The sequence below is a fragment of the Capra hircus genome, unplaced genomic scaffold (genome assembly GCF_001704415.2).
Source record: "Capra hircus breed San Clemente unplaced genomic scaffold, ASM170441v1, whole genome shotgun sequence".
In the NCBI taxonomy this organism is placed as follows: Eukaryota; Metazoa; Chordata; class Mammalia; order Artiodactyla; family Bovidae; genus Capra; species Capra hircus.
Window position 1 is genome coordinate 29,716 of NW_017189643.1, and position 12,853 is coordinate 42,568.

The following is a 12,853-nucleotide window of genomic DNA, read 5'->3' on the forward strand; positions in this document are numbered from 1 at the left end:
TGTCCTCCAGGCTGCATGCTTCTTCCAGGCCCTGTCCCCTGCATTCAGGGGCTGTTCTCTTCCTTCTGGAAAGTACCGGAAAAGTGCATGGTGGGGGGTGTCCCAGGGAAGGCCTGCCATCAGGGAAGGCCTAAGCATCATGATGCTTACTCCCGCCTACATGTAGACCCCAAACCTCCCCTTGTTTTCACTCATACCAAAGCTCCCTGAAGTTCTCTCTGCTCTTTTTTTTTTTTAACTCTGTTTCCCTTTTTCCAACATACATGTCTCCTGTAACACACACACACACACACACACAGACACACACACAGACACACACACACACACACACACACTGTGACTCACTGTAGTGGCTTGGATAGGTATAGGGAAGCCTGTAGACTGGAGAGATCTAACTTGCTTGAAAGAGAATAAAGAATATCCTCTCAATGAAAGCACATCAAGCAGCTTACCTTTAGTTCTCCCGGGAGTCCTTGTCTTTCCCCAGCAACCTCCTGAGTGCCCTCTTTACCTCCTTGTTCCTCAGGGTGTATACGAGGGGATTAAGTAAAGGAGTGCCTACTGCATAGAAGAGACCAAAGAACTTGCCCCTCTTCTGGGTGTAGGGATTTTTGGGCTGGAGGTAGACTGCAATGACTAAACTGTAGAAAAGGGTGACCACAATGAGATGGGAGGAGCACGTCCCCAGAGCCTTCCTCCATGCTATGGCCGAGTTAATCCTCAGCACTGCCCGGGCAATGGCACCGTAAGAGATAAGGATGAGGGTAAGCGGCATGACCAGGAAGATGACACTGGACACAGCTAACTGGATTTCATTGTAGGTGGTGTCTCCACAGGACAGTTGAATCAGAGAAGGGACTTCACACACAAAGTCATTTATTTGCCGATGTGGGCAGAAGGGCAGGTGGAGGGTTGGTGGTGTCTGGACTACTGATTGGACCAGACCCATTACCCAGGCCACGGCCGCCAGCTGCCGGCACAGGCGGGGGTGGATGATGGTGGCATAATGGAGGGGCTGGCAGACAGCCACATAGCGGTCAAAGGCCATCACGGTCAGGAGGACACACTCCGTGGTCCCCAGAAACAGGAAGATGAAGAGCTGGACAGAGCAGCCAAGGAAGCTGATGGTCTTCCTTGGGCCCCAGAGGTGGACCAGCATCTGTGGGACACAGCTTGTGGTGAAGCAGAGGTCCAGGAAGGAGAGGTTGGAGAGGAAGAAGTACATCGGGGAGTGGAGCCTGGGGTCCAGCACCGACAGCAGGATGATGAGTGTGTTGCCAACCAGAGTCAGGAGGTAAGAGATCGAGACAACCACGAAGAGGTTTCTTTCAAGCCCTGGGTGTTCAGAGAAGCCCAGAAGGAAGAAGTCCACCGGGGAGCTGTGGTTGACCATGGCCTGTTCCTGTCCAGACCTAGAGGGATGAGGGCTGTCTGAGCTGTGTGTTCCCACCTGTCTTATAAGAACTCAGCCTGGGTGCTTGTCAGGTCACACCAGGTGGGCAGTTCTCTTCTGTCGTCACTCACTCAGCCTGTTTCCCAGCACATCAGCATCCAGCAGTGCCTTCTCTTCCCCTGCTCCTGCTGATCAAATGAGGTCCAGTGAGAGTGAGGAAGCCGTGAATGTGCAGAAGACAGATGGAGACTCACACTGGTATCTCAGACTTACTGAGTGAAGGCAAAAGAAACTGATGTGAAACATGGACTAATTAATTAGTTTTCCTTAATTCAACAATCATTTATTAAATGCCTATTTTGTTCTGAGGATTGAGGTAGTTTTCAGTATTCTCTTATGTCAGAAATCATTACCAAAGGATTCATTTTTACTGAGTTTCCTTCCTGAGAGTATCTATGCAGTACTTCCTATTTTGGATCATACATTTTCTGGATCACTCATGTTTTATCCACCTTACTTTCATTTGTAGGGGAGCCACCAGAGGCAGAATGTATGAATTGAGGACATTTCTTCTCTGTATGAAGTGACCCCACCACAGAGATATTGACTGGGTTATCTTGTCCCATGAAAAACTTGTGATTGGGACTTCCCTGGTGGTCCAGTGGCTAAGACTCTGAGCTTCCTCTGATCAGGGAACCAGATCCCATTTACATATCAGATCTGGCACAGACAAATTAGTATTTTAACAAATGGTGATTTATTAAACTAAGTACAAGAGTGTTTTCTATAAATAAAAAACCTGAGGACTTCCCTGGTGGTCAGTGGCTAAGATTTCGAGCTCCTAATGCAGGAGGCCCAGGTTTGATCCCTGGTCAGGGAATTAGATCCCACATGTCACAGCTAAAGATCCCATGTGCCGCAAAAGACCTCATGCATCCAAATAAGTAAATAAATTTTTTTTTAATAAAGCCCTAAATTCAACTTAGTATTACATGCATGCATTACATGCATGTCACAAAATAAGACCAAACAAGAGCCAGTTGTCTTGCTTTGGAAGTAGAAACATCTATACTAATTGGACCTTGAAATAATGAAGATGATGTAATTTAAAAAAATGCTTTCCCTTTCAGATAAGATTACATCAAAAGCAAAATATGCTGAGTTGATATTGAGATATTTAAGTAGAACATAGAATTTGTTGAATGCTTTCTTAATTCTACTCAATATTTGAGATTTTAAAACTTTCTATATCCAACTCTGAAACTTGCAGAAAATTTCCAAGTCTAAAAATTCTTATTTATTCTTGATCAATGAATTGTTAGTATTTGCCACTTTTAAATCGTTCTATCTTTTCTTTATATACACAGTTATATTTATTCAGAGCTATTGGCGAGTAGGTTGCGTACATAATGCTTCTTCACACCTTCATATGTTAGCATGTAGGCAATGGCACCCCACTCCGGTACTCTTGCCTGGAATATCCCATGGACAGAGGAGCCTGGTAGGCTACAGTCCATGGGTTCGCTAAGAGTCGGACAAGACTGAGTGACTTCACTTTCACTTTTCACTTTCATGCATTGGAAAAGGAAATGGCAACCCACTCCAGTGTTCTAGCCTGGAGAATCCCAGGGACGGGGGGAGCCTGGTGGGTTGCCGTCTATGGGTTCACACATAGTCGCACACGACTGAAGTGACTTAGCAGCAGCAGTTTCTAATCAAAAGGAAATTCTTTTATGTAAACATAGTACAGCTACTCAATATAGAAAATCCACCGTTGGCAAAACATTGACTGTGGCTCATACTCATAATTTTGCTAATAATGTTATTTATAGCAAATTTCCCCATAAAAGATCCAGTGCCTATCACTTATGTGTGACCTTGGTCCTATAGCAGCATTTCCTTAGCTACTGAAATGAACAAGTCTTCAAGTATAATGTGATGGGTTCAAGTCTCACCAGAAGAAGCAGAGGCTGGTGTACAGCTGGCCTCATACAGTAGTTCAAAAGGGAGGAAAGGGATAGGAAATGTTGAGATCGCCAAGAAATTGAAGGCCAATAAAGCAAAGATGATGGGTGTGTGAGAGAAGGAAGTCTGCACAGTAAGGAGGATTCTGGGCAAGTAAGTCAAGAAAACATCCTGGAGAAGGTGACCCGGATCTTTGCTGTGAAAGGCAGTTTGGGTCACAGGTGAGCTCACAAACAATCCTAAAGGAAATCAGTCCTGAATATTGATTGGAAGGACTGATGCTGAAGCTGAAACTCCAATACTTTGGCCACCTGATACGAAGAACTGACTCATTGGAAAAGACTCTGATGCTGGGAAAGATTGAAGGCAGGAGGAGAAGGGGTCGACAGAGGATGAGATGGTTGGATGGTATCACCGACTGGATGGACCTGAGTGTGAGTAAGCTCCGGGAGTTTTGGTGATGGACAGGGAAGCCTGGCATGCTGCAGTCCATGGGGTCACAAAGAGCTGGACATGACTGAGTGACTGGACTGAACTGAGCCCACAGATGGTTGCGAGATGTGGAACCACTCTGGCAGTCAAGGGGAAGAACTGGGGGTCTTCTGAGAAGAGACAATCGTAGGAAGCCATTCAGGGGATGTGGTGGCAAGTATATGGGTAGCTTTAATGGCAGAAACTGTCCCAGAAGCTTTTGGAATGGGAGAGGCTTCCATGTTGGCTCAGTGGTAAAGAATCTGTCTGCCAGTGCAGGGGATGCAGGAGATGTGTGCTTGATCCCTGGGGAGGGAAGATCCCCTGGAGGAGGAAATGGCAGCCCACTCTAGTATTCTTGCCTGGAAGACTCCAGAGGAGCCTGGCAGGCTACAGTCCATGGGGTCACAAAAGAGTCAACACGGCTTTGCTACTAAACAACAACAACAAAGCATCTCTTCATCACAAAGTTGCCATTTTATGTTAGAAGCTACATTTCATCACCTTTTTGTTAGGACTCCTTTCTGTCTTCTTCTCCAGTTCTTCCATCGTTACTTTCCCTTTGAGGATAAGATTTGTTCCCTTTAATAACTTTTTTTTTGCAGCTTATGGAATATTAGTTCCTTGACCAGGCATTGAATCCATGCAGTGAAAATGTGGAGTCCTAACGGCTGGACCACCAGGGAATTTCCAACAATTTGAGTAATAAAGAGTGTATAAAATATGTCTATAGGCTTTACAAGATAATAAAATAAACACATGGCATACCTGCCCCCGACTCCCTTTTAAGAGCAGAACAAATGTTACCCATAGCTCTGGGTACCTCTCTGATCACATCTGATCACAAAGAGACATCTTCTCTTTGACCTTTAGGAAGGAATCGGTATTCTGCTTATTTTAAATTTCTTTTGAACTTGATAGATGTCCTATTGCTTGTATCTCAGCAATTACCCACCAAGTTTTATTTATGCATCAGATGTAGAATTTCCTATATTCTTATTTTCTTGGCAATGTGTTGCCTTACTCTGTATGTTATTTCTGGATATCTTCAGGTTCTATTTTCCTTTGACTCTCCGTTCCTCCTTTTTGTCTGTCTTTCATAACAGGTCTTTTCCTCACCCTCTTTCCCTAGGTTCTTCTTTTCTCTTACACCAAGAAAGGCAAACACTACTTCCTAGTTCCCATTGATTTCAATATTGTATGTTTAATCTTTTATCGGTCACCAAAGAGTCAGCCATTCCTAAGAGCTACAAGGTCATGAGATGCAAATTCCGCATCCAGTAATGATAATTTCATATTATTTTCATAGTTACCATCTCTTGAGTGTTTCCTAAGCACCAGGCACTATGTTAAAAAAATTTTCTAAATATCTGTATTTCACAGAAACCATGGAAAAACTTGTTGATACTATCCCTCATTTATAGAAGAAACAGTCTCAGAAAGGATGAGTAAGTCACCCAAGATTATGCAGCTAGTAAGCACCAGGGCCAGATTGCTAGATCCTGTTTCATTCATAATATTAATGATGATATATAGTAATGGCAGGGCTATAGGAGAAGAATAAATATGTGACTTACCCACAATCAAGTCAGTCTCCTCATTGCCTTGTTACCAGAGCATCCCCATGATATGGAGCTTTTGGACTGGTTCAAGCCTTCACTTGATCCTCATACTGAAAACTAAAAGCAAATTATGAGAAATACTGTATCCTTGAAATTGATTAAAGCTCAGATTTCAGGTAAGGGTAATGATTGCTATGGCTTCCTTCCCCAGTCACTTTGCAAAGCACATCACAATAGATTGCTCTTTATGACAACTTCAAGAGATGGGCACAATTATTATCTTCTTTTTTGGACAAAGAAATGAAAACAAACAGAGGATAAATCCCTTGCTCTGAAAGTGTAGCTAGCAAGCACCACCGCTGAGATTTGAAGCCAGGGTGGTGGCTGAAGAGGTCATGTAATAACCACATCCCACCATCACTTTGCTGAACATGTGAGGCCAGAGGCAGCCTTTTACCGTGGAGCTTTTTGATAACAAGTTCTCCTCCTCAATCCAGGAAGTTAACTTCTCTTTTAGTGGTACTGGAGGTAGAAAGGGAAGAGTGATGAGGTGATGGAGGGAGTGATCCCAGGACTCTTATCCCGTGGAGAGAAACAGCTCCTCAATTCTGCCAAGCAATTCACAACTAGTTAGCGACTGCTACTAATCTTGGTTAAGAAAAGACAGGAGGATCTAGAGACAATGTGCCAGAAACAATGCTCCCTTTGGTAAATAGAAAGGTCTCCCTCTGCTCCCCTGGGTCACAGGGGAGTACAAGGGTATTGTTTTCTTTTTACTACCACCTCCTGAGGGTCATGGGCTTCCCTCAGTGGTAAAGAGTCTGCCTGTCAGTGCGAGAGCTGCAGGAGATGGGTTCAATCTCTGGGTTGGGAAAATCCCCTGGAGAAGGAAATGGCAAACTACTCCAGTATTCTTGCCTTGAAAATTCCATGCACAGAGGAGCCTGGTGGGCCACAGGACATGGGGTCACAAAAGAGTTGGACACGACTTAGCAACCAAACAACCACAACAAGGGGAACAACAACATGCCTACTTAGAGTACAGACTATTTCACAGGCTCCCTTTCAATTTCATGTGGTTGTAAGATGTTAGGCAATAGGATGTAGGAGAAATCTCTTCTGGCCATTTCATGGAGCCTTTAAAAAAATACCACTGAAGCTCTCTCTTCCTGGAATAACGATGGAATGGCTGGAGCACTAGATACCATTTTGGACCACAACAATGTGGACCATGTCCTAAAAAAAGCAGAGCTAAAAGGAAAGTGGTCCTGAGTTGCTGTTTTTTGAACAGAACGATCACATTGGCTCTGAATCTTCTACTTCTGAATTTTGAAGCCACTACTATCTTTATGAAGCCAAATATTTCTAGGTATCTGTTAATGGTAACAGAGCTTAATCCTAAGTGAAATCCCCAGCTGACAGAAGACAGTACTAAGCTTGAGGATGGTGAAATAATTTGCATAAAAGTAGGAAGCAGAGCCTGAATTTATTCTAGGAAGGCCTAATAGCTGCAAAGTGGATGAGGGCCACTGGCCCACACACCACCCGACACCTCCTAGTGCATTGACCATCCAGGTATTTTGTCCATTTAGTCATTTTTCACCAGCTGCCATCAGACTAAGATAGTGGCTCAGTGATAGTTCTTGAGTTGTATATATATAATGTATATATTATATATATTGGGTTTATTTGGTTAGATTTGACCAAAAATCTAAGCAAAGATTAGATCTGACCTCTGACTTTAGTTAAATTCCTTTCACTTCAGATAATATTATAGATTATATTATTGATCTTTCCAAGTTTTGGATTATGTAAAGTATTATTGGATGTTGCATGTTTGGGAGTAGGGAAGGCACAGGATCATAACAATTAACCTACTATCATCAGTTCAGTTCAGTCCCTCAGTCGTGTCCCAATCTTTGAGACCCCATGGACTGCAGCACGCCAGGCCTCCCTGTCCATCACCAACTCCTAGAGCTTACTCAAGCTCATGTCCATTGAGTCAGTGATGCCATCCAACCATCTCATCCTCTGTCATCCCCTTCTCCTCCTCCCCTCAATCTTTCCCAGCATCAGGGTCTTTTCAAATGAATCAGCTCTTCGCATGAGGTGGTCAAAGTATTGGAGTTTCAATTTCAACATCAGTGCTTCCAATGAACACTCAGGACCGATCTCCTATGGATGGACTGGTTGGATCTCCTTGCAGTCCAAGGGACTCTTAAGAGTCTTTTCCAGTCCCACAGTTCAAAAGCATCCATTTTTCAGCACTCAGCTTTCTTTATAATCCAACTCTCACATCCATACATGGCTACTGGAAAAAACAGCCTTGACTAGTTGGACCTTTGCTGGCAAAGTAATGTCTCTGCTTTTTAATATGCTGTCTAGGTTGGTCATAACTTTCCTTCCAGGGGGTAAGCGTCTTTTAATTTCATGCCTTCAATCACTATCTGCAGTGATTTGGGAGCCCCCCCAAAATAAAGTCAGCTGCTGTTTCCACTGTTTCCCCATCTATTTGCCATGAAGTGATGGGACTGGATGCCATCATCTTCATTTTCTGAATGTTGAGCTTTAAGCCAACTTTTTCACTCTCGTCTTTCACTTTCACCAAGAGGCTCTTTAGTTCTTCACTTTTTGCCATAAGGGTGGTGCATATCTGAGGTTCTTGATATTTCTCCCAGTAATATTGATTCCAGCTTGTGCTTCATCCAGCCCAGCTTTTCGCACGATGTACTCTGCATATAAGTTAAATAAACAGGGTGAGAATATACAGCCTTCACGGACTCCTTTTCCTATTTGGAACCAGTCTGTTGTTCCATGTCCAGTTCTAACTGTTGCTTCCTGACCTGCATACAGATTTCTTTAGAGGCCCGTTATGCGGTCTGGAATTCCCATATCTTTCAGAATTTTCCAGTTTCTTGTGATCCACACAGTCAAAGGCTTTGGCATAGTCAATAAAGCAGAAATAGATGTTTTCCTGGAAGTCTCTTGCTTTTTCCATGATCCAGCGGATGTTGGCAATTTGATCTCTGGTTCCTTTGCCTTTTCTAAAACCAGCTTGAACATCTGGAAGTTCACGGTTCACGTATTGCTGAAGCCTGGCTTGGAGAATTTTGAGCATTACTTTACTAGCATGTGAGATGACCTACTATAGTGCTAGCTTTTCATGGCTGTGTGCTTAGCAGCTAGTGATTGAGCACAGAAACCGGTTCCCATCGGTGCATGGTGCATAGCTTGTAGCCAGTTCTATCTTGAGCCAGGGACAGCATCAAAAAGATACATACCCCTTCCCTCACCCCTTTCTCTGTTTCCTCCTCTCTTTTGCTATTGAATAGGTAATATATACACAGGGGGCCGAGAAATGAAATATTGCTGGCTGGATCAGAAAACTCACAGTCATCAGCGATTGCAGCACAGGTGAGCTGGTGAACCCTGAGGGAACTCAGGAAGGAAACAAAGAGTACCTGCTGTCTAGAAGCCAAGAGACTGCAGCAGCTCCCTACAGTGAGCCCTGAGGGAACTCAGGATGAGAAAACACAGGATACTAGCCCCAGAGAGCTGAGATGCATATCAAAGGAAGGATTTCAATGAGCCCAGACTCTTAACATCTTCCCACAGGTAGAAAAGCAGTAAATTCCTTAAGATACCTAGTTTTCTTTTTTAACAGTAATCTTTTATTTCCAGTACCTGCCCTTTGTTGCAAAACTCCTATATATCCTAGCTTCCACTTCACCTTCTTGAAGCAGTTTTCTCAGGGTTACTTGAGATGTTGCTCTGGTGCTTAAAGTTGGTGGCATGTCCCCTGAAGAAAACACAACCCTTAACTTTTAGGTGGTGAATATATATTTTTTTAGTCGACCCTGCAACACTAAAAACCGGATAAGGCCCTGGCGACGACCCACTTCAGTACTCTTGACCGGAAAATCCCATAGACGGAGGAGCCTGGTAGGCTGCAGTCCACGGGGTTGCTAAGAGTCAGACATGACTGAGCGACTTCACTTTCACTTTTCACTTTCATGCATTGGAGAAGGAAATGGCAATCCACTCCAGCATTCTTGCCTGGAGAATGCCAGGGACAGGAGAGCCTGGTGGTCTGCCGTCTATGGGGTCGCACAGAGTTGGACATGACTGACGTGACTTAGCAGCAGTAGCCGAAGCAGCAAAACTAAAAACAGTAACAGGACAAGGCACATAATAAGTAAATCTCCCTCCCATTCCAGTTCCTTAGGCAATACAGTTTGTTTCCTCTCAGAGAAATTGCATGCATGCATATTTCAGCATATGTGTGTATATATTTTTCTTTTTTAAAACCAGAAAATTATACATTTTGTAACTTGATTCTTTCAGTTAATTCCTCTGTATACACTTTCATTTATTTAATCCCTTGTTGATAAATGTTGTTTCCATTTTTTGGATGACAAGTAATACCACATGAATATGCTTGTATTGATACACATCTTAGTTCATATATATATGAGTATACTGATAGAATAAATTCCTAAAGTGAAATTGCTGCGTTTAGGATAGATAGATGAAAAAAAAATTAGTCATATCTTTGGTACTGCAAAAGAATTATGTAACATATATAAACTCTAAAGCGTAATTGTGTCATAATCAACACTTATGGTTTTTACATTTTTAGGACAGCTTGATGACACACTATATGGTTTTAAACACTAATTGTTGATTTGTTTGTATTTATTTTCCTTTAGAACATTTATGTTTTAGGTTATAACATTATTTTATCTTTAATTGACTGAATATGTGTTTTCTCTTAATTAATTAATAAGGCAACATACATTAGTTACATTCAATACATTGCTTTAGCAAACATTAAGCTCCCAAAGTTAAACAGTAAACATGACAGGATGGGACTTCCCTGGTAGCTTAGCTGGTAAAGAATCCTTCTGCAATGCAGGAGACCTGGGTTGGATCCCTGGGTTGGGAAGATCCCCTGGAGAAGGACATGGCAACCCACTCCAGTATTCTGGCCTGCAGAATCCCCATGGACAGAGGAGCCTGGCAGGCTACTGTCTATGGGGTCACCAAGAGTCAGACATGACTGAGCACAGCACAGCATGTGAGAGGATGAGCTATCAGGGGGTTCTCAAACGTCTTATTCACTCTTGAAAATCCTCAAGTGACACCTGTCAGCATTTAGATTGGACTTCATTTATTTAAAAAACAAATAAACTTTGAATTTCAAGGTAGCTCGTCTCTTTTTCTGTCTCTCTGGGTAGGTCTGCTTGGTTTGAAGAGTTATGAAGAGCAGCATACTCTCTGCAGTCTCTTGGCCTTGTCTTCTTTCACTCTGCCAGTATGTGGCATGTCCATCCGTATCGTTGCTTGCAGGTATAATTCAACCATGTTTATTGCTGATGCTGTTCTACAGTTTAGTTATCTATGTCCCTATTACTGGAAGGGATTTGGGTTGTTTTAGTTTGGCATGTCCATTTTTTATTTTGACAAATGTTTTCCAAATGGTCATTCCTTGAGATTAGACAGACTTTGCCTACAGCCATTATTAAATAAGAATTCACAGCTGCATTTTGATTGAGTTTGGTTGGCATTTCTTTTTATTTATTTATGGCTATCTGAATCTTATTAAAAAGCAGAGACATTACTTTGCCAACAAAGGTGTGTCTAGTCAAGGCTATGGCTTTTCCAGTGGTCATGTATGGATGTGAGAGTTGGACTATGAAGAAAGCTGAGCACTGAAGAATTGATGTTTTTGAACTGTGGTGTTGGAGAAGACTCTTGAGAGTCCCCTGGACTGCAAGGAGAGCCAACCCGTCCATTCTGAAAGAGATCAGCCCGGGGTGTTCTTTGGAAGAACTGATGCTAAAGCTGAAACTCCAGTACTTTGGCCACCTCATGTGAAGAGTTGACTCATTGGAAAAGACCCTGATCCTGGGAGGGATTGGAAGCAGGAGGAGAAGGGGACGACTGAGGATGAGATGGCTGGATGGCATCACCGACTGAATGGACGTGAGTCTGAATGAACTCCGGGAGCTGGTGATGACCAGGGAGGCCTGGCGTGCTGCAGTTCATGGGGTTGCAAAGAGTCGGACACGACTGATTGACTGAACTGAACTGAACTGACCTGAGTCTTCCTTGCTGCATGGACTTCTCTCTAGTTTCTGTGAGTGGGGACTTCTCTCTAGTTGCAGTACACGGGCTTCTCATTGCAGTGGCTTCTCTTGTTGCAGAACATTGGCTATAGGGCCAGCAGGCTTTGGTAGTTGGCATATAGGCCCAGTAGCTGTGGCTCCCGGGCTCTAGGGCCAGGTTCAATAGTTGCGGTGCACGGGCTTAGCTGCCCCGTGGCATGTGGGATCTTCTCGGACCAGGGATCAAACCTGTGTCTCCAGCATGGCAGGCAGATTCTTCATCACTGAGCCACCAGAGAAGCCTTCTGATTGGAATTTCTGAAGCAATATTCCTGATCTCAAGGCAGTTCTACAAACTGTTTCATGAGCATTTTGAAAGAGATGGGAAAGAGGCTTCTGCTCCAGGGAGTCCCAGTAGGGTCAGTGATGTGCCTTAGACCACCTGGTCAGCTAGGGCCAAGCTGGGAGGCTGTGGATATCCAAGACATTTGTTTTAAAACCTGCAAAAGTTTCCACAGCATGATCTTTGAACTTGGCTAGTTTTCTGAATTTGTTAGAGGGGCAAAGGAAAAGAGACCTTTTTGCTCTCAAAAAGTGTATTGTGACAGAGGAAAAATAAAAGAATTCAGATGGACACTGTGGTGAGAAGCAAGGAGGAGTCAGTTCCTAAGAAGAACCTTATAGACAGCAAGGGACACCGGGGTGTTTGGGACAGCCCTTCCCCCGGACTTAGGCTGGGAGGGAATTGCACGTAAGAAGGGAGGAGGGCAAAGAGAGATCAGAGTCCAGATTTGTTATTCTCCTTCCTTGAAAGGACTGAGTTTCTCGGAATCCGGATCCTATCTGGGGAGGGAATCACATGAAGTAGTTTTTCCTGGGAAAATCTGTGGCTTGCTCTAGAGTAACTCAAGGCAGTAAAATCCCCTCTCCAGTGGGCAGGTTTTCTATTGCTCTGTGGAATTGCCTCTCAGTGTTGTCTTTTACTACTGGCTGTCCTGGGAGAGCAGCTCTCTCCCACCGTGCAGTCTTCCTCCAGGCTCTGAGTCCTGCACTCACCACTGCTGCTTGTTTACTTCTGCCCAGGCAGGGTCTGCCACATGCATCCCAAGGCTCCTTGCATCCTCTGCTTTCCTCTATCTATTTATCCCCTCAACTCGTACATTACCTATAATAAAAAGGTATGCAAGGACATATACTCCCCACCCTTCTTTCCACTGAAGCACAATGTGAGAAGATGAGGACTGTAGAAATAGAGGTTTGCATTTGAACCCTTACTTGTTGTTTAGTCTCTCAATTGTGTTCAACTCTTTGCAACCCTATGGACTTAGCCTGCCAGGCTTCTCTGTCCATGGGAT

General features: G+C 43.7%; 1 protein-coding gene across 1 annotated transcript; it reads right to left on the minus strand.

Annotated features, from left to right (window-relative positions):
* Positions 1–454: 454 nt before the first annotated feature.
* Positions 455–1,393, minus strand: LOC102186917 (olfactory receptor 2H1). The gene has a single exon (XM_005696685.2). The coding sequence runs from the start codon at positions 1,391–1,393 to the stop codon at positions 455–457; it is 939 nt and encodes a 312-aa protein (XP_005696742.2).
* Positions 1,394–12,853: the final 11,460 nt, after the last annotated feature.